This window comes from Meles meles, chromosome X (genome assembly GCF_922984935.1).
Source record: "Meles meles chromosome X, mMelMel3.1 paternal haplotype, whole genome shotgun sequence".
Classification (NCBI taxonomy): domain Eukaryota; kingdom Metazoa; phylum Chordata; class Mammalia; order Carnivora; family Mustelidae; genus Meles; species Meles meles.
This window is the reverse complement of record NC_060087.1, coordinates 34,647,792-34,670,264: the sequence shown is the minus strand read 5'-3', so window position 1 is coordinate 34,670,264 and position 22,473 is coordinate 34,647,792. Positions and strand designations below refer to the sequence as shown.

Genomic DNA, 22,473 nt, shown 5'->3' with positions numbered 1-22,473 from the left:
CATGTATCAGATCATCACATCTTGAACATACACAGTGTTATAGGTCAATTATATCTCAAAATAAAGCGGGGGGGGGGGGGAGAAACAGTTTTAAAGGCCAACTAGGGAGAAATGACTTGACTAGGGAGAAATAATAAATGACCCAAAAATGAACAATTGGACTTAATGTTAATAATAGTAAAAGGCCAGAATTACCTTCAACTACCAAGCTAGAATTTTAGCCCCAGTTAAACGATCATTTAAGAATGCGAATGACATGGAGATTTTTCAGTCTGAGATGATTTAGCACATATAAACCCCTCAATGAAATAACAAAACATGCATTTCAAAAAAAAAAACCCCAAAACTGAACCCCAAGAGATGTAAGCAGCAATGTTTAGAAACCCAAAATGAAACAAAAAACTCCTATGCATGTAGGTAAATCTAAATAAACTCTAAAAACAGTGACGGGATCCATTTTAGGAGATGGGAGAAATACAGTGTCAGGGAATAGAAACGGGGATGTTAAGTGAGAGGTGCCTGGAGTTAAAACACTCCAAAATCTTTGTGTTGTTTTGGAAGAAGATGGAGATTCTGATTATCTTTCCATTTCAAATACGCACAATCAGAAATTAACCACTAAAAGCATAAACATATAATGCATAAATTCAAAATAAAACAAAGAGGCAGGGAAGAAAAATGAGAAAGAAATGAAGAGTAGACAGAAAACATGTGCTGGAAAGAAAAATATATCAGTAATAGCAATATATAACTGGATTAAGCTTTTCAGTTAAGACTTTCTCAGACTGAGCTAAAAAAGAAAAAATGCAACTATATGCTGTTTAAGAGACGCATCTAAAATATTACACAGAGAGGCTGAAAGCAGAGGGATCTGGAACAATATCCTTCACAAATATTTGTCAAAAGAAAAGTAATTATAACAACTATAATATCAGACAAAATGAACTTGAAAAGAAAAATCATAATTAGGGATAAAGAGGGTCAGCCCATAATAACAAAGGAAATAATTAATCAATGAAACATAATCTTGAATTTGCATGTCCTTAATATAGCTTTAAAATACACAAAGCAAGGGACGCCTGGGTGGCTCAGTAGGTTAAGCGTCTGTGTTCAGCTCAGGTCATGATCCCAAGGTCCTAGGATCAAGTCCTGCATGGGGGAGCCTGTTTCTCCCTCTGCCTGCCGCTCCCCCTGCTCGTGCGTTCTGTGAGGAATAAATAAATGCATTTTTAAAAGTATTTATTTATTTATTTATTTGACAGAGAGAGGGAGCGCGCGTGAGAGCATGTGCCCGCGCGCAAGCGAGCGTGCACCAGCAGGGGGAGCAGTGGAGGCAGAAGGAGAAGCAGGCAGAGAGCCCGGATGTGGGGCTTGATCCCAGGAACCTGGGATTGTGACCTGAGCTGAAGGCAGATGCTTAACCTACTGGGCCACCCAGGCACCCCAAATAAATAAATATTTTTTAAAAAATACACGAAGCAAAAACTGACAGAATCCATAGCCCCAGCAGTGGATTTTAAGTACGTTTCTCAGAACCTGATAGGTCAAACGGATAAAATATTCCTAAGAACACACAACCTCAACAATAGTCCTAAAATTGACTATTTGAATACATTTACAACCTTTTACATTACAACATTTTACAACCCTGTACCTATAACTAGAAAATACACAAAGCTTCCAAACACATACAGAACAAACATGGACCATATGCTAGGACAAATAGCAAGCCTCAACAAATAATAAAGAATCTTTATCTTACCAAAACAAGTTTGTTGGAACAAAAAGGCAGCCTCAAACTCTACACATTTGGAAATTAAAAATTAAAAAAAGAAAAACCAACTCCTATATGGTTCAGTGCATAAATCCTAAAGAAAACTGCAAAATGTCTGGAATAAAAGACAACAAAAATTGCAAACCAAAACTGAAATGCAGCTAAAGCAACATCTTTTTTTTTTTAAAGCACAAATTAATGAGCTAACAATGCAACACAAGAAGTTAAAGAAAAACCCATGGAAACTCCAAGAAAGATCTCCTTAATTCTCTAAAAATGTTGACCCTTTGAAGAAGAACTATCTGTTCTACAGAGAAGAGGGAGTTTTTAGATCCACTTTTTTGGGACAGATCAATATATGTTTTCATTAGTTTTTCTTTTTTAAAGGGACTCATTAAGAAGGAAAATACAGATCACAGATCATCCATACTCTACCTACTGCTAAAATGCTTATTCCACACTTTAGTACAAACCAGGGCACGGGGACGACTGCATGGTCTGATGTCATCTCTTCTCCAGACTGCGTTTCTTCAATCCAGACAAGAAAGAAGGCAAGGAAGAATGCTCATTCGAAACAAGGAAGGAGAGAATAGATGTCCATTTCCTTTTTTTTTTTCCTTGCAAAAAACGTTGAGTTTTGAAAACTTTGCTGAAATCTTTCTGCCTCTAGCCTGCAATAGTATGAAGCTTCTATTTTCACAGCCAACAATACATCCTGATAAATGATTCAAGCTTCTGAAATGTTCATGAAGAAGTCTGACCCTTTGGCTTTTGCACCGCCCAAGGTTATTTCGGTGGCGTGGGAGCATGTGTGGCAAGGTGGGCGCATGCGTAGAAGTGTGGGCGTGTGCATGGAGGGGTGGGCCCATGCGTGGAGGGGTGTAGCAGTGCGTAAGATGATCCGCTCCCAATCACCCATGGAGCAAGGCAAAGTAGAAATACGTGCGTAGACGCTTACACGATAAGCAAAGAACCAAACACAGCAATTTGTAATGATTCTATTTATTAATACATGTATCACAAATGTTCACAATATCAATGCATTCTTGTTGGCATGCTAGACAGAGGCATTGTTTAAGATCTTCTAAAAATATTTTGACTTTAGTTCCCCCTTCACACTCATTTTTAAACTGATTTGCTGAGGTCTTCGATGTCCGTAATGTTGATACAAAGAAAAAAATACAGAAAGAAGTAAAAGAACACAAGAGCAATTAATTCGGGAAGAACAGAAGTGATACTATTTCCTTCACAGGAGGCGACAATACAGCTTGGTAAAAGGATTATATAGGTTTCATCCAAAAGCCATGGGGGTCACTAAACCATCCACACGTGCCCAGGCATGTAACAATAATGAGTAAGGAGGCCACCTAATGCTCAGCTGTGTCCTTCATGCATGATGCAGGCTTTTTTCCTCCTCACGGATGGTTACTGATGTCTCTCTACATATCCTAGGCAGCCTGAAGAAGGTAGGAACGGAGTCTTAGTAAAGGGAAAACCAAACCAAAAGGAGATTAAGCCAAAGAACAGAGCGCTATCAGCCTATCTACATCAAGGGGTATGGGGTTTATCACTCATGATGAAGGGTGAGCGGGAACCTTCCACACTCCATGCAGGGCCCGGCGGGGCCAGGGGTGGTGTGATAACCAGTCACCTACAATGAGCTACAGTCGGACCAAGTACAGATGGAGGAGCTGGCACGCAGGGGGCCTCAGGTGGGGTCCACTAGGACTGGATGCAGGGAACCTGGCTACACTCTGGCACGACGGGGCTTCACAAAATGGAACGCTACATGGGATGCGGGCTGGAAGGCGGAGTGGAGACCGCGTGGGCAGGTCACTGGGGCACTGGCTGGGGGGTTAGGGAGTGCGGGGTGGGTGTGTTAGGTGCTGTGCTCTAACATCCTCTGGAAGTCTTTCGGAGAGTGTTGTGGTTCGTTTTTAAGACAGGTCTCTTATTCCATCGTGCTTGAAAGACTGCAGGAGAAACGAAAACATGTGAGTGACTTAACTGTTAACAGGGACTTAAAAGAAGGGAATAAGCTACAGGGAGCTTTCAGACATTTCGTACCCCGCCCCCCCGTCCCCGAGCCACAGAAATGAGGTTTCAGCGCATTCCCAGGTGGCGCCGAGCTCAAGTAGCTAAGTGGCTGGGTGGTACCCTCGCCCCTTTGCAGGGCAGCGTGTGCCCCCGAGGGAAAACCCTGAAATTAAACACTTCCGCATGCACTCACCTTCTCCTTACACCATCTCATACTGGTTGGCCGTGATGAACCGGGACAGACAGCAGGCCAGCAGCATGCCAATCAGCTGTTGCCGGGAGAGAAAGGAAGACCACAGTCTCAAGTCCCTGAACTGCACACTTCTTTGACCCCCCAGATGTAATTTTTCACAACCAAGGGCTTTTGTATGCGAATAAGGAAAAGGGCACTAACGAAAAAGATCAAACGTGATTTCACTGGTGAGGTCTAGGACTTAGAGAGTCTGACCACTAGGGCAGGACAACTGGAGTTTCCAGAACTGGCCATAAGGTTTCAGTCTAGCATGCTCTGGCTGCTTAAAAACAACTTTTGACACATAAGCAGTATTACGATTGGTTCATATGTAAAGAGAGTCGGGGGAAAAACAGAAGGACCACAGAATCAGCAAGGTATGCCCAAAAAGGCCAAACACACCCATTCGGAAAATATCTCAACACGGTGTGATCCCTCAGGCATTCATGGCTGACAGGATCATCACTCTTTCCTTGAGGCAATGAGACACTATTCTTGACTGAGTTTGCCAGTTGAGGTAAGAAAGCCATGGCTTGAAGTGTAGGTGTTGGATTGGGGAAAAGGGACATCAAGGCTTAAACTTCTCTTTGTCTCTAACATGTAGATATTTTCGGCCTACATCTTGGTTTCCACTCAGACATGTGGACTCTGATGCTCTGGGGGCTGGCGCCCAATGCCGGCGCGTCAACAAGCCTTCCGGGTGAGAGAAGCAATTTATCCAGGCCACGTGGTCGCCCTTATTTTACAGGTGGGACACATGCAGCCACAGCAGGTCCCACTGTGGCTCAGGGCAACCTCTGAAACACGGCTACCTCTCTTGCTGGAATCCCAGATTCTTATCTTCATTTTTAAAAGTAAAACTATGCTGTGAAATATAAAAACCGTTAAGTTCCATCAGGTGAGGAAAAATCACCACCTTATTGGACCCACCCTATCTCCTACCAAGGCTTGGGCCACCATCATTTTTGTGCCATAAAACATATAGTATCCTGCCCAAACCACCAAATCACCACAGGAACCATGGCTGTAACCTCCAGAATTCTGGGCCACATGACACAAATTAACCCCCCCTCCCCTACTGACTGCAAGGACTTTGAACCTTATAGTTTCTCCCTTTTCATTAGAACTGCTAATTTCTGGGGCCAACGTACACCAGAACACACTTGATACTTTTTAAGGCGGGGGGTGGGGAGGAGAGAAAGTGCAGGTGGGGAGGGGTAAAGGGAGAGGGAGAGAGAGAATCTCAAGTAGGCTCCACACCCAGCACAGAGCCCCACCTGGGGGTTAATCTCATGACCCTGAGATCATGACCAAAGCCGAAACCAAGTCACACGCTTAACCAACTCAGCCACCCAGGCACCCCTAACACACTTGATTCTCCTAAAAATCAGATTTGGGCCAAAAAACAAGCACGAGAGGTACAGCATTTTCAAGTGTATTAAGCTATTTTTTTTAAAGATTTTTTATTTATTTGACAGAGAGAGATCACAAGTAGATAGAGAGGCAGGCAGAGAGACAGAGAGAGGGAAGCAGGCCCCTGCCGAGCAGAGAGCCCGATGCGGGACTCGATCCCAGGAGCCCGAGATCATGACCTGAGCCGAAGGCAGCAGCTTAACCCACTGAGCCACCCAGGCGCCCCTCAAGTGTATTAAGCTATTTAACCCTCACCACATCCCCCTACAATATTACCATCCCAACCTTCCAGATAAGAAAACGGGCTCAGGGGACGTTAAACGATTTTCCCCCAAAACACACTGGTAGTTCACATAGAGCTTAAGGTTCCGCCCTCTCTCCCGTCAGAGGATAGCCCCTTCCCTTGCCGCCCACTCCTATAGCTCAGCCTAGACCTTGCCCTTTCCAGAATTGTTCCTCCATCTCACGCTATGAGGGCTCCCTCCTGCCTTGCCTTGCAAACTCTGGATGGAGGGGTTTCAGTGGGCATCTCTTTATTTGATTTCAAGTTCCTAAACTCTTTTTTCTTTGTAAAGCTGATCAGTTTCGTGTTTCCCTGTTGAGCTCATGTGTGTCGGAAGCACTTCGGAGAGTTACCACCCCACTAAGAGGTTGGCAGTGCTCCCGGAATTCAGTGCTTTCTGATGCTCCTGGCCTCCATGGTGATGCTTGAACCACACAGCCAGAAGACTCCTTAGGATGCTTACCTATGTCTTGTATCTAAAATCTCTGCTTTCAGGAAAGGATAGCATGTGCCTCTACCTTCCCTTCCCCCCAAAACAGGAATAGCATCATTTTTAAGCACTGGACATACTTTGTCACAGAAACAAGAACTTTTAAAAATATGGCTACAAATGAAAGTGACTTGCTTTTAAACTTACTGTATTTTACCCTGAAACTAATAATATAGTATGTGTTAACTAAATTGAATGAAAATAAAAAATTTTTTAAAAAGATGTTTTTCAGAAAACAAAAAACCAAACCAGACCAAACCAAACCAAAACCAAAACCTTACTGTGTTTTCTATTTCTTGGGCAAGAACATACCTTCTGTTTGCCCATGGAAGAAGATAGATTTTTTTTTTTAAGATTTTATTTTTTTAATTTATTTGACAGAGAGAGAGATCACAAGTAGGCAAAGAGAGAGGAGGAAGCAGGCTCCCTGTGGAGCAGAGAGCCCGATGCGGGGCTCGATCCCAGGACCCTGAGATCATGACCTGAGCCGAAGGCAGCGGCTTAATCCACTGAGCCACCCAGGTGCCCCAGAAGATAGATTTTTAAAGTTATTTTTTAACATCTACTAAGACATTTGTTTTCCTAAAAAAACAAACAAAAATCCTGAACTGAGGACTATAGAAGCTATTTGAAAACAGTATTTTGCACACACTGGCTTTTATTTTATTTAATTCTAGTGTAAGAAAAACTAGGATTTGAGGTGTAGTGGGCATTTTGGATTCTTCACAGGGTTGTGGGTTTCAAATTTGCTCTCGTGTTTTTACCGTATTTGAGAGAAACTTTGCCCTCCCACCTCCATAAGTACTGAGTGAATGGAAAGTCAGGAGCTCAGCGGCGGGGGGGGGGGGGGGTCCCCTACTTCATAGAAGCTGTTACCAGGTGATTTCTGGGTACGTGACGGGAAGCTCTTTAGCCAAAGTCGGGGCCTCTGCCTCAGTGTGAGTCAAGACAAACACCTGCTTGACACTAGATCCAGTTCCTCTGTAGCCAACAAAGCCCAGCCTTGTTTTGACAAAACCTTGTTTCACGCTAACTGTATGGGAAAAGCCCCTCAAAGAGCAGAGGGGTACACTCTGTGCCCCGAGAAGCGTCTTGCTGCTGTGTAGCAAGGCTGCAAGAAGTAGGCACTGGGCCAGACTTCCGCTTTAAGCCCCGGACAGAGAGAGGGAAAGGGGGCTGGTCTCTCATGCTGGAACCCCTCAGGATGGAGACCCCAGAGCCACCCCTCACCATTCCCATGGCCGGTGAAAGGCCTGCTGTCCGACGGCCTCCAGAGTTTTAGATCAGATTATTTATACTTGGTTGACGAAGATTTTGTAATTCATCTTCATCTGGTTTTTTTTTTGAGGTTACATTTTATTTTTACCACTGTCTGCCTTGTTAGTACTATATTCTGCTTTCTTTTGCGTCATGGGGACCTCTAGGACGTTTTGCCGCTTCAAGAACTGAGAAGCCAGAGAGGTGGAGAGAGAAGAAAGGGCCTCTGCTTAACAGAAGGCTGACTCCAGGCTTCGTGAAGGCCCTCCCACAGAGACAGCCTGTGAGGTCTGAGCGCCGGGAAGCTCGAGCGACATGGGTTGCTTCACAAGGGCTCTGCAAGTCACCAGGGACCCGGCAGATGCCAAGAGGTAGGAGAGAGGAGTGCGAGAGAGGTGGGGCCCAGGTCAGCAAAGACTAGAGAGGTAAGGAGCGATGGGCCGAGGGCGTTGTTCCTGCCATCACCATGGGAGGCAAAGGTGGCCCAATTCCTGATTCCTGTCCCCAGAGAGGACAGCAAAGTTGTAAAGGCCACTTTTTGAACAAGTAAGCGACTACCAATAGGTCAAAAACTTCGATCCTTGTAATGCCAGGGGGTGGTATGCGGATGACCGAGGTGGGGGTTCCGTGTCATGGGCATGCACCAAGGAATCTGGTTTGACATAAAACTGTATAAATGCTATTCGGGACCATCTCGGACTCTGAAGATACCAGGGAAATAAGTAAAGAGCTCCGTTAGCTTTCTTTGGCCACATCTCATCAAGGCTGTGAACAGCTTCGTCCAGACCTCTACGTGGAAAAGGTCGACAAGTCCCAGAAGAGAGTTCCTGACTCACAATGAATCATCCCAGCAGCCTGTGGGTCCTGGGGGAAGCCCCGAAGGAGTGCGGGTCTGGGGATGGATGGATAGGAGGAGGGTCTGTATTTTTTGATGAGTACCTTTTTCCTTTCAATTTCACAGACTCCCTCCTTTTGCTATAAAAGCACGGAACAAGTTCCCTTTAGGTGCTTCCTGAGGCAAGAACAAGGGTGATCTTTGGTGCCAAAGTTTAATAGAGCAGGCCAGGTGGAGAGGTCAGAATTGTAAGCTTGGATCTTGTGCCCAGACTCAAGCAAGCCACTCAACCGTCCACTTCTGGAAAATAGCTCTACTGTCCCCATTCAGGACTCTTCTGGCATGTGGAGGATTAATCCAGCCTAACACCTTCCACGTCCAGCAAGGCTGTGTGTCTGTCTACACTGGATGTGGGAGCGTTGCCACTCCCCACTTGCAACCCACAGCACAAGGCCAACCAAGGTCAGGGGCAGCGTCACAAATGGAGTAAGTGTCCAGACTCAGACACCCTCAGCTCTGGCTTTGGGTCATGTTAAGGGCGGGGGGTGGGCGAGGGTGGTGATATTCCCATTTTCCTCCACTCTCTCCCTCTCCCTCCACATGGGCGCACGCACACGCACTCACACTCTGCTTGTGTGTGTCTCCCTCTCCAAGCTGTCTTGAGTGAGAGTAGCTGCCGAAGATTTAGGGAGGAGGTAGCCTATCAAAACACTCAACTTCCTGCTAAGAATTAATTTAGAGGGAGCAGGACCTGCCCATCGAGTGTAGACAAATGGGTTTTCCCTTGAGAGGGCTCAGGCCATGGGAGCCTGTAAGAGAAACATTAAATGTCTGCGCAAATCCTGCTGCCCAGAACAGAACTCAAGGGCTTTCAGTTGGCTAAAGGAGCTAACCAGGGACAGAGTTTTTGCGCAGTCTATGGAAAGGCTAGACTCAGCTCGTCTGCCTTATACTCTACAGCACCTTTCCTTTCTGACACGACAGATGAGCAAGGCCAGTTCTTTTCCACAGATGATAGTGTGGATGTGGATGTCAGCAGAGCAGGCGAGGGGAAGGGCAAGGAGCGGGTGGAGGTGGGTGAGGAAAGGGGAGGAGGAAGGGAGAGGAGAGGGAGAGGGCAGAGAGAGAGAGAATGCGTGACAGAGCTCTGTTCTTTCCTACCTACTTTGGCCTCTCCTCAGTAGAACCTGCTTTAGTACAGGAAGGCCAAGACATCAGCCAACATGACTGAATCACCTAAATCAGCCAGCATTTGCCAGGTTTTGCTCTGATACTAGTCCTAAAAATTTTGAGCACATGTGGCTAAAGCTTTGGTTCTGGGTCATCGACCAGGACCAGTGTGGCTGGTTCTTCCTGAATGGCAGCTGGTAAGTGGCCCCCGCTGACCCAGAAAGGCCTTCTTGGATCTACTGGTATCTGGAAGCCAACCTCAGCTGCCGGGAGCCCCGAGGCTCCTAGCACATCCCGCTAGTGAAAGACAGCTAGGGCTTGTCTTCCAGCTGAGCATGGCAGGTCTCAAGTCTCCACCTCACTGCCCCGTCTGGTCCTGCGGGTGAATGGGATTGGCTAGGTGATGCCCCTGGGCTTTGTGTTCTGTTGTCTTAACCCAGCAACGATGTGGTACCTTGATGAGCCCTAAAATCTCTGCAGAGTTTCTGTGTGGGGGTTCCCTCAGGGATGCTGGCCCCTCTCTCACTGCCCCAGAGGGCCACAGAGCAAACTCCACAATCCCCACATCGGGGATTTCTTCAAGGTTAGGATAGACAGATTCATGCTCATCAGGCGATTTGTCTAAAGTGGAAATGCCTCCCCTCCCCTTCATAGGGAAGCATGAGAGAAGAAGAGAGGTCTTCATCGGAATCTTCATGACTTGGCTCACTTCACTAATGAAAACGGGAGAATCCCCCATGCCCCTTATGGCCGTGCGGGAATATTCTTAGATCACATAACTTTTTATCCATGAGATTCCAGGTTCTGTGAGGCTCTCTTCTCCTCATGGAGAGAGTACTGGCATCAGGTCCCTTTGTGGTTCTAGGAAAGCCATTAGGGGAGACTTCACCTTCACCTGTATTCCTTCCTCTGAGGGGACAGTCGTCCCCAGCCACCAAGCACGCTTCTGGCCTGTTGGTGACATTAATGTGACCTTGCATATAAATGCACAGACGGATATGCAAGCTCCCCAGTGCACCTTGCATGTCTGGCTCGGACGTGGGTCCCGGATCCCTGATATATCCCTCGGCCTTTACAGATGCCTCCCTGAAGCGCGATGGCTGTCGGAAGAAAGTCTGGGGCAGCAACTCTTTGGGAAACATCTCTGGAGACAAAATGGCATGGTTTGTGGTGCCATCTTGGTTTGCGTGTTGGCGTGTTGAGGGTGTAATTCCCTTCATGGGCTGCCAACAACGAAGAAGCATGGTAAAAGACCACAAGGAGCACACACTCCCATGGGATGAGTCCACATGCTTTTGTGAGATGAAATGTCACCTAGGTTTTCGTCACCGCTGAGGAAGAATTTTGTCAACTGACCTGCGGTGAAACCCTTTCTTTGCAAAAACGACTAGAGCCGTGTTCTAGTCCTTGATCTAAGTGAGGGTGACGCAGGTATGTTTACTTTGTGCTGGTTTGTTAAGCTGTGCATTTATAATTTACGTACTTTTCCGTCTATGCTGTATTTCAATTAAAACATTTGAAGACTTGGCTAGAACGAACGTGCACCTACACTGCTAGGCAGGAAGGAAGGAGGTGGGGGAGGGCAGGGGAAAGGTAAGTATAGTCCGAGAGAGCAAAGATGGAATTCAGGCAGGGGAAATTAGAGTGGTGGAAACATTACCGAGAGAACGTTAATTGGGCTTTGTTGGAAAAATGATCTGTTGGCCTGAAAAAATTCAGAGTTAAACATACACCAAGTTTTCATTTGGTTGTTAAGTATACATGCCAATCCTCCTCCCACCCAGAGCTCTGTCGTTGCAGCAATGTGATCATTTGGCCAGGAGATCAGATGCCTGTGGGGTACTGTGCTGCCAGGCCGAGGTGGGCCAAAGTTTAGAGTCAGCTTAATCGTGTTCTATCAATGAGTCCGCGTGGCACACTTTGCTGGCAGAATGACTTTTCCTTTTATTTTAGAGAGGCTGGATGGAGATAAAGGGCTGCACAATTTAATAGACAAGAATTCCACTTCCATTGTAAGGAACCGGAGTCAAACTTAGGATGAAAGTAATGATCGCCAGACAAAGTTCGCTAACTGTAGGCTTTCTATAAAAGGAGACGGCTCATGCATAATCGACAGGAACGAAGAACAAAACAGGGACAGGTCAACCAGGAAAAAAGAGCCTCCCCCCAAACCCAGATCAGCCATTTGACGTTTTGAGTTGTTTATGCTCCAATTAAGCCAGTACTTGGTTCAGTTAACCTCCATTTGACCTACAGAAGCAGCAAGTTGTTTTCTGGAGCTAGTCATTAGTTGAACTGTAACTGATATTCCCTTGATGGCCAAACTTCATTTAAGTTGAAGAAGAAAAATCAATAAACAGATGACCTGAGGACTAATGAGCAAGGAGCTCCAACCCCATCTATCAGCCTCTCCCAAGGCCCAGGGGGGCCGGCAGGGAATCGGGAGCCCGGGGAAGGAAGCCAGGGCAGGAGGCTGGGGAAGGCCAGGCCTGACCGCACAATTACGCAGCCTACCTGGGAGAACGCAATTCCAAAAGCCACTCCGGCGATGATTCCCATGTTGGTCTCCATGAAACTGGTCACCAGATCATAACAACCCTGCAAACAGAGAGAGAGAGCGTGTCGGGGCCTCAGAGACACATTTCACACCCAGGCCAGACTGAGCGGTGTTAACCCGCAACCCTAGCCAACATACGCTCCGACCCGCAGTCGGCAAATCCAGCTGCCTCTCACCCTAGGAACTCGCTAGCATTCTGCCCAAAGTCAAAAAAGGGAAAATTTCGAACATAAGTAAAAGTACAGAGAGTAGTACCGTGACCTCCCGAGTGACCCTTTCTCTAACCTCACAATGAACATGTAGCCAATCTGGTTTCATTTAAATCTCAGCTCTCCTCCCCTGGCTGGACTATTTTAAAACAAGTCCCAGATACATCATTTCATCCAGAAATGTTTCAGTGGTAGGATGAAGTGTAGCAGGACATCTGTCAGACCTCCGAAGCAAACCCGCAGACTCCGACCGTACAGAGGCATTCCACGTTCCATACCCTTGCACAGGAAGACTCAGCATAATAAACACAGTTACTTGGGGCGCCTGGGTGGCTCAGTGGGTTAAGCCGCTGCCTTCGGCTCAGGTCATGATCTCAGAGTCCTGGGATGGAGCCCCGCATTAGGCTCTGTGCTCAGTGAGGAGCCTGTTTCTTCCTCTCTCTCTGCCTGCCTCTCTGCCTACTTGTGACCTCTCTGTCAAATAAATAAATAAAATATTAAAAAAAAATAAACACGGTTACTAGCATTTTGATAACAAGTGACACAATCTTAGAAAAATAAAGCGAAATCGTCAGGTTGGGGGTTGGTGAATGCCGCCACCTTTATTGTGTTTTGGGGTTCTCCCTAAGCAGACCATTACCTTTTTTTTTTTTCCAAACAGGGAAAAACCCATGTTTTATGGTCCTCCTTCCCATAAATTTACTATGGGACCTTGAACAAGTCACATCTCCTTTCTTTTTTTTTCTAAGGTTTATTTATTTTAAGAGAGGGAGAGAGTGGGAGGAGTGGCAGAGGGAGAGGGGGAGAGAGAGAGAATCTCAAGCAGACCCCTTGAGATCAGGACCTGAGCCGAAACCAAGAGTCAGATGCCTAACTGGCTGAGTTACCAATGCGCTCCCTCACTTCTCCTTTCTAGGTGTCAGTAACTTCATTCATAAAATGAAGTGAATTTTCCATTCACAAACAATGAAATCTCCAAATGCTGTGATTAAAACCAACACCCGTTTCATCAATTTCAATGTTAGTGTAATACTGATAAAGTCAATCACCTTTCTTTAAAAACAAATGATCTGGCTGGAGTTCAACCAGGTTGCTAAACAAGTTTGTTTGCTGTTGTTATTCGGGATTATATTTTATCAACCTGGTCCAAGTAGGACCAAATTTTGTGTATCGCCTATAATGCAAAGGCACAAGCTGACTCTTCCTGTTAAATGCCTGACAGGTTGAATTCTGTGTGTGTGTGTGTGTGTGTGTGTGTCTCTCTCTGTGTGTGTATGTGTCTTTATATGAATATTTATTTGAAACTGGGCCAAGTCAGCCTAGATTTCTGAACTGACTTATATAGTCTCAGAAGACATGTTTTTTTTTTTCCCCAGTTTTCTGAGAAACGGCTTCTACTTGAATATATAAGTCTGCAGAAATCAAGACATTAATTTCATAAACAGGGTAAAAAGGATTCTTGTTTATCAAGAAAGGCACACTAAATTGCAATGATATCTGAAGACCACAAAAAAAAAAACCATGTCTCCCACACTGGAATTCAAAATTACCAATTTAACATTTCTCAGAGCTTCGGAAAATTCTACCAGTGCTGTAGCTTCTAATAAGTGGTATTTTATGCGTCTGCAGTCTGTCTGCAGAGAAGTGCGTTGACTTAGCAGCAGCGCTCTGACACGTGCTTTCAGTGCAATGGGCCGACTGTACTCCCTGGTTAGCGGATGCAAATGTGAAGCCTGGAGGCGGGTGGGAAAGGAAATCTGCTTCTACTCATGAGAAATTTTGAAATTTGATTCTCCCTTTGTAGTAGAAGACTGCTTGCTGATTTCATTTTTACTAGTGAAAGTGTCTGTCACGCTACTTTTCGAAAGGTAGTGGAAGGGAGAGCAGGTTGGGTTAGGAAGCACTCAATGCAAGAAGAGAGATGGGTACTGGAACACTTTCCCGGATGGTAGTGGCTGGGGCCGTGTTTTGCCCAGGCGGCCATCATGACCATATCTTCTCCCCCCAGTGATGGTCGGGCAGAGAGATGAAGTTCATTCAGTCCAATGCCAGTGGCAGGTCACCTCAAGATACGGAAACCCAAACCCAACAATAAAGACCAGAGAAAAGCGAGGCAGGTGATTCTGCATGTAAGCGGAATATATTTTTCTGACATATGATTTCTGTTCCATTTGTAGGAGACTCGGAGCAGAGTCAATCACATTTTTGGTAAGCCCATTCCAACCAGCAAGAGCAACTGGAAACATGCGTCTCTGCCGTTAGGGCAACTGTGACAAAATCGTTCTCTCTCAACCTTGCTCCTCCAAGTGGGGCTCTTCCAGGGGCAGCAGCATCCCCTGAGAATTTGCTAGAAATGCAGAATCTGATGCCTCCCTCCAGACTTCCTCCATCAGAATCTGCCAAATCTCTGGGTTATTCATTTTTAATGAATTTTAATGAATGTGACCACTGTCTCTGGAGTTTCAGCTGCCCATTAAAGCTTGAGGAACACTCTTCTAGAAGAAAAGATCTCCCATGGCTTTTCATTCTAAAGAAGACAGCAAATTAATGAATCCTATCAGTAGGAGGTTCGTTAAAATGAAGAGATGAAAGTGATTTCACTTCTTTGTCATTGTGTAAACAGTGTAAGATCAAGGTTGAAATCAATACTTTCCACCTCTGGATTCCTCTGTTACTCACTGGGTGGGACCCATGAGCCCATTCTCCAGGTCTCAGCTCAGATCTGCAGACGGCAAGGCCATGTTTACATTCTACCTCATGTTCCCCACTACACTGTGATCTAATCTGCCCACAACAATCTCTTTTCATTTCCTCAAATGAAATCCTGGTGGTCAGGTATGAGAGAAACCTACAGAGACCTGCTAAGTGTCCGAGGAAACATTCAGAAACAGAGCAGGTCCTTTGCTTGCCCCTCTGCAGGTTGAAACCAATACAGTCACGGATAGGAAATATCCCTCTTGCCCTTGCTCTTAAAAAAATGTCAAGAATTCGAGGGAGCAGGGGCGCAGTCAGTGCTGTCAGCCACGGGAACTGCAGGCATTTCAACATCCTGCTGGCAAAACCAAAATAAATCCCGTCTACACAAAACAATAAATATCCTGTTTAGCTAGTCTCACCTCCCTCCTGCTTCTCTCCCAGGGACTTGAACAAGGCAGGTTGCACAGGCTGCCAGGTGAGAGCCAAGAGTCATCTTTCAGTGCTATTAAATCGTAGGGTTCAAGACATGAAAGCATCCACAGGGATTAAGAATGCGTGTATTCTAGACAGCACGATTCCGTGGAACTACAGGGGGCTCCTGGGGGAGGGAGTCAGGAGAGGGGGGCTAACGTTTATGAGCGTTTCCTATTAGGTATTCACCCCAGCCCTATCTCCAGCATTTTACAGGTGAGGCTTCCGAGACTTAGACCTGGGCCTTCATTGTCCCAGAGGTCCGCGTGGGCATGAAATGAGACTCAGTAGGCAAATTTCACTCTTTCCTCACTTCTTCTCCACAGAGAAAGCCAGGCTGAAGTTAAGCCCCTTTCCAGGTATCTGAGTTGCCCCGGAAAATGTAAATCGAGCAAGATGGCTGTGTGTGTGGGGGGGAGGCAGGGAGTGAGGTCTAGTTTGCAGGTTATCAATGAATGAAATGGAAAAAAAAATGGTACCCTATCTTTCTTTCTGGAAAGAATTCTGAAGATCATAGAGATGCACTGTAGGATAGGATTCCGAACATGCCTTTGAAGACTAACAAAGATCTTCCCTCTGAGGACGTGCTACATCATTCCTGATGAAGGACAGTGTGGTAGAGAGGGAGACAAACTTCACCATCTCCCTGGTGCTGTCTGTACTGTAGCTGACATTGAACATCACACTTAACGTTTCTCTGGTCCTTACTCGGGGCCAGGCCCTGTGCTGCAGCGACTTTATTTCGTTCTGTCCTCCTGCTGATCCTAAGAGGCAGGAACGATCATCCCCCTTTTGCAGCTGAGAAAAAATAAGAAAATATGACTGAGAAAGGTCACCCCTAGCAGGTGGCTAAGCCAGAATTGAAACTGGAGTTGGACGCCATAGCCCACGTCCCTGACTTTTAGATCCCCAACTTTCACAAAGGGAAAGGAAGTTTGGGGGCAAAAAAAGACGAGCCAGTTTGATGGGTGCTGCATCCACAAACAACCTCCTGGGGCTCTGTCATGCTCAGACCTCACTGCCTTGGACCTGGGTATGCTCGGAGCTTCGTAAAATGGCAGCATGAGGACATCTCTGGGGGCTCAGTGGGGATGCCCATGAAGAGACCAGAAGTTACCTTACTGATGAGACACAAAGGAAAGCTCAACCTTCGGGTTCATAAGAAAATTCCAAGAGGAACAGATGTCCATTTAGCTAAGACAAGAAGCAGTCAGCACGGAACATCTGACCGCATCACATCCATAACAGGTCATAAACCCAGAATGACACAATGAACTTATAGAAGGGCAACAATGCTCTGCAGCATTTATGCTACAAATACCAACATTAAATGGGTAAAATACAGAAGCCATGTCTTAACGTTCTCATCTTGAGAGGATGGCTACTGTCTGCGAATTGTTCAGCAGTTGGCCCGGATCGCGTTAAGTGTTGAAGACCTTGGAAGAATAGAATTTTATCTCAGTAAGAAAAGAAAACTGATCCGATGGCTGCATAACAGCAGGTGAAGTCAGCAGAGGGTTGGTGTTTTCCTCCCTTCTGTTCTACCGAAACATATTTTCTATGTGGCATTTCTCTAAATCTTTCAGACTGCGGACACAGCCCTCAAACATGTCTTATTGTGCCTTCGTCCTATTCTCTGTGAAGTGGAAGACAGAATTGGTCTTCCTTCTGATGACTGAAATTCTATTTCCCTCATTCTCACTACCTACTACCTCTCCAATGTCTTTTAGCCAGTTCTCTCTCTCTCTCTCTCTCTCTGATTTCTTTGGGAGTCAGGATGCTGACAGTGAGTTGAAGCGGAGTTGCTGATTTCTTTTCCACAAGCAGAGAACACCTTAAAATAAAGGCCACCATCGTGGCAGAAGCAGATGTTGTCTGTCAACTCTCGTCCCCCTTCCTGCTAAGGACTGGCACCCAGTTGTGAAGAATTCCATGTTTAGAAGGTAGATTGAGCAGAAGAAAGGCAGCCAGGAAGAAGAAAGGCCACAGTCCCTGTCTGACATCAGCCCAGGTGAGCAGGAACCGTTGCTCAACCTCCCTCCCGGTGCCTGGTCGCTTTCTGCTGAGTCACAGGAGCTCCTTCAGCAGTGGATGGCCTTGGGTGCCCCGTCCCAGACAGGGAAGGGCCACGGGGAAAGACTCCGCCCTCTCACCCAGACTACCATTTCTGACCCATTTGGCACAGTTTCACAGAAGCACACCCACCAAAAGCCCCCCGGCCCCCAGCCCCCACCCCCCCACCTTCGCCACAGATCCCATCAGGGCTGAGAGCAAGCCTACCTTCTGGTTCACTTTGGTGGCAGCCACAGTCAGATTGTGCAGGTCCTGGGGGTTGCAGTCGGTTTCGTTCATGCAGCAGCTCGGGGGGATGCCATGCTCCAGGAAGTAGGGGCTGGTGCTCCAGTTGGTGTAGTTCTGCACGCCACAGCAGCTCAGCTGTTGAGGGGGCAAGGGAGTGAATCCAAGCATGCGGATCACAGACACCGCGCTCTCCCGCCCCACCACCTCGCATGCGCCATTTTGATGAGGAACTCAGGCCAAGACCCTAAGTCAACAGGCACAGCTTTGGTGAGGAAAGGTTAACTGAGGCTCCACGAATACTCATACTCACTGGGAAGCCTGCCTGAACTGAGAGAAGAAAGCCAGCCCCAGACTGCATGTTGTGTTGGCTTTCTTACCACGTCCACAAAGTAAAGCCGGGTTCTCTGGCCCGGCTCCACATGGAAATCACCTGTGTGGACTGGCTGCTGTTCCAGGTATGGAGTGACTAAACCAGGCTTGTTGGTGGGGAAGCCAAGATAAGAAAGGCTTTAAAAAGCTCTTTTTAAGGCTTATAGATCAGAGGATCTATGCCAATAAGCAAATGGTTAAGCAGGGAGGAAGAGAAAGGAGAGAAGAGGAAGAAGAGAGTGCTGGTGTTGATAAACTATGTGTGGCCGTCAGCTTTTACCACTGAGAATTTTGGGGGACATGGCCATGCCTAGCCCTTCGCAGACTACGGCTGCCTGTGTGCCTCCAGAACAGAGCTGTGTAGTCGTGACACAGAGTGACGGCATGGCCCTCAAAGCCTAAAACAGTGACCACAGGACTCTTCCCAGAAAAAGTATGCCAACCTCTGATGTAGAGAATGTTAAAGGAAATGAGGCAAAAGTAGAAATGAATTACTGAATCTGGGTAAAGTGTATATGGTTCCTTATACTCTGCTATCAAGTTTTCTGCTGAATTTGGAATGTTCTCAAAATGCCAAAAAATAAAACAAAATAAAAATACTGCTGCCGAAGTAAAAGACAAAGGAAAATACATAGCGCCCCCCCCCCCACCCCCGCCCAAAGAGCTCCCTAGATGACCCAGCCGAACCGGGAGGATTCGGCACCAGCATCTGTCCCCCTGAGCACCTCCGGGCAGGGGACAGCTACTTCCCTGAGCTCCTCGGCAAAGCGCCAGGCAGCCTGGGGCACTCCCACTCCTGCCTTGGCTTCTCCTAGGCCCACGGTTCACCCCCACCACACTGCCCAAGCTAGTAAACACAGTTCACTGGAGCGCTTCACTCAGCCTGAAGAAACTTCCAGAATGCCAGCCTTTGGGCGCCAGTGCCAAGCAAGGCTGCTGTACCTTGAGCACCTCCTTTCCAAGGCTTGGGGTTTTAAGGGTAAGCTAGCTTTCCTTGGGAGGCTCCTAATTCATACTGATGAAAGGCCAGCCACAGGCACTGGTCTAATTACTGATGCTAATTACCCGGATAACTGGACCCTGGACAAGGACTGGGTGTGAACTCTTGGCAATGGAAATGGAGGACAGGAGTCAGTAGCAAATGCTGATGGCCCCACGCCCCCAGCAGCCCCCACGTCTGAGGCCTGACGTCACTTACGCTGCGCTGCACGTGATCCACCGCCCGGCTCCTCTCGTCATTGCCATTGTAATTCTGCATGGCGTCCGTGTAAGTCCTCAGGAAGGTGTCCTTGATCTGCAGAAGGAAGGGAGGAATATGGTTCTGGTCTACCGCCATCCAAACGGACTCAGATTTGTACCGAATTCTACCCCAAAATGGCCGCTTCTGAAAAATCTCTGAATCAATGTAGGCCAGAGGGCGGGGGTGGAATGCCCTGTTTTCTGAGACAAAAGATCTCAGGAAATTCTCAGGAAATTCGCTGAGGGATTTATTAGCTCGGGATTTTTTTTTTTAAAAAAACTGTTTTCCTCATCCGTAATCCAAAGAAAGAAGCCTGCCTTGTGGCCAGCTTCTGAAAGAGCTGTGAGAGTGAGCCCCAACCTCAGGCCTGGCTTTTCTCCTGATTGTCTTCAAATTGATTGATGGCCATCGTTCTGTCTGTAACTTTTCCTGCCCTCGCTCCGAAGAATAACAAAGGGCAGGCCACTAGGGGCGGGAAGACTGATGACGCTGTGACCAGACACGGATCGCTGTTCTAGCATACAAGAGTGGGGCAAAACCAACCTGCACTTAACCTGTCTTTATCGAGGCCAAAAAGAGAGACAGAAGGACGTGAACTTTTCTTGTTACGAGGTAGTTCACAAAACCCTTCCTCCTCCTCTGGGAGCACATTTGGCAGTGGGCTAACTTCCAAGCTCTGTTCCCCTGGAAACCCGCTGAAGGGGGCGTGTCAGGTGTATTACCACGCAGCTCCCCACGTCTGGCGAGACTGCCCGCGACTGCTGAAACGACTCTGGAGGGGAGGACAGCAGATGACAGTAACAGCCTGATGGGAAGCGGTGGACTGAGTACAGCGCTGGTCCCACAGAGGCAGGCACCTTGCGGAAATACCGGGCGCTCTGCCCGTGGACCAGTGGACACTAGTCCCATGGAGCTTCTAAGCCAAGGTGGATACTGCACCTGGCTGTGTCCTCTCATTTCATTGCACCTGCATGGTTTCTGTGGGCTGGGCAGGGGCACATGGAGCAGATCCTGGGCCACTGTGAAGACTTCCACTGGAGAAACAAGCCCTTTGCCCCTGGTCAAAGGGTGGCATCACATCCCCACCTCCCACTCCCCTCAGGGTGTCAGAGGCACGGGGGCAAGCTGGATGAGGGTGCCTAGGCCCTGGGTATCCCTCTTCCCGGCCCCCGGGGAGCCCAGTCACGGCAGCATGTGGGAGGAGAGCGGGCAGGGGCTCAGCTGTGTCTGGAGTTCACACATGCATCAGGGGCACCTCTGGGGCCATGGAGGCCGGGACCTCATCAGGTTTCGCCTCACCTGACAATAAAAATGGGGAGTCTAATTCCAGATGCAGCGCCTGTACAAAACGGGTTCTAGAAGTCGGCCTTGACACCCGAGATCACACTTCTGGTGAGAGGAAAACCAGAGCAATGGGGAAAGGGGCAGAAAGTGCCACGAGCTAGCTCACTGGGAACCAAACTTGGCCAAGCACAGAAACAGGTCCAGGACAGATCATGCCAGACTTTCAACAGCCTCGGTGTGCTTTCCACCTTTATCTTGCCCCCCCCCCCCCCCTTCTAACACATGCATCCCGACTTCTGGCTTTACTGCTGTTTACAGGGCATAATACCAGACCGTGGGGGGAGTTAGCATCAGGGCTTGACTGTAGCATGTACCCTGTCTGACCTGTCACCACTATACACGTCTGACAGGGGACACCATGGTGGCTACAGACAGCATGAGGGTGTCTCGCCTCTGCCCGAGTGTCTACCCATTGTCTCAATAGAGCAGCCCCAGTGACAGTCCATGGGAGGAGGGCCACACAGGATGCAAAACAGCCAGCAATGTCCTTGAAACCACAGTTACGATCACAAAACTGCATTCAGAATTCTTTTTCTCCAGCCTCCGAAGTCTAAACGTATTACATGTCATTTCGAAACAAAGCCACGTAGGGGTGTCAGATCATGATGGCCCTTTCCTCTATTCCCCTCACCACCACACAGAGTCACAGGGCTCCTCACTCCTGGGCTTGGCTTCTACCCCCAGCTGGCAAGGGGTGGCTGCCAGCACTCTGGGGAGGAAGAGGGGAGTGCAGGCTGTTTGGGGGAAATCAAGCAGTCACAGAAATCTCGTTATATAGACACCCACTTGGGCCTTTTGCCGAAGCTGTTGTTCTAAAAGGAGTATATTTGATTGACAGCGAAGGTCACTGGTTTAAAACAAGGTGGAGAATCACTTCCTGCAGGAGCTCCTTCACAGAATGGAGTGAGGATCCACACCTCAGGTTTCGAGTCTGGTGAAATTCCTGCATTTAGATTTTTATTGGCATTTCAGCCCCTATGAAGTGAGACCGTCGGAGACACCGCTAACCTCTATGCGCCCCTCACACATTGCAAGAGGCTTTAAAAGTCCTCGTCCCAGAAGACCCTCTAACTGCGTTCTCTGCTCTGTGTATACTTACCTCATGACGGAACACGAATCCAGAAATGCCGGCAACCAGCTCAGCCAGGAACACCAGTGACAGAAACATGGCATACTGAAAATCAAGCACACGGGGACAAAGTCAGACACGTCAGGATTGGGGTGAGGGCTCCTTTGGGGTTAGGTGACTTTGCCATCTCAGGGAACCACACAGATCCTCACATCCCCCAGCCAAAGCGGAGAAAAGGTTTAAAAATACTCTTGTCCAGATTTCCCTACATGAGCCTCAATATAGAAATGTGTCTGTTTAATATGCATAAGTGTTGTGGGCCACACACGCTGAGGAGAGCTCATCCACAGACTCAGCTCAACCAGGAGAAATGTGGAAAAGCTTTTTATAACTCAGGTAGCTACTGTTTTGGATGTTAGAAGCGTGGAGCAAGAAGGTACGCTGGCGGGGGGGGGGGGAGATAAGTACTCTGGAGGTCACGGTTCTGCCTCGTCTAGGGGGTCCTTCCGACCATCTGCCCCATGGCGGTCGGCTGGCGTCTGCAGGCACCCTCCAGCTGGATTCTGCAAGCTGAGCGTAGTCCCTCCACCCGCGGACCCCTAGGAGCCCATTTTGCTTCCAAGCTTTTCCATCGCTGGAAAGACTTCCTTTCTCTCGGCCACAGTACTTGTAACTTCCACTCCCTGGTGCTAGAACGGCTTTCAGGAGATTGGAGAACCAGCCCA

The 22,473-nt window shown here is 47.7% G+C and overlaps 1 protein-coding gene across 2 annotated transcripts in view; it reads right to left on the bottom strand.

The window, feature by feature from the left end:
- Positions 1-2,758: 2,758 nt before the first annotated feature.
- Positions 2,759-22,473, bottom strand: part of TSPAN7 (tetraspanin 7) — a 125,524-nt gene continuing 105,809 nt past the window's right edge. For both annotated transcript variants that reach the window (XM_045996430.1, XM_045996429.1), the window contains 6 exons: positions 21,779-21,853; positions 19,294-19,389; positions 17,706-17,861; positions 12,006-12,089; positions 4,005-4,080; positions 2,759-3,747 (listed from right to left, as the gene is read on the bottom strand). In XM_045996430.1, the coding sequence (XP_045852386.1) occupies positions 4,012-4,080; positions 12,006-12,089; positions 17,706-17,861; positions 19,294-19,389; positions 21,779-21,853 (480 nt within the window). In that variant the 3' untranslated portion in view covers positions 2,759-3,747; positions 4,005-4,011. The remainder of the gene's footprint in view (positions 3,748-4,004; positions 4,081-12,005; positions 12,090-17,705; positions 17,862-19,293; positions 19,390-21,778; positions 21,854-22,473) is intronic.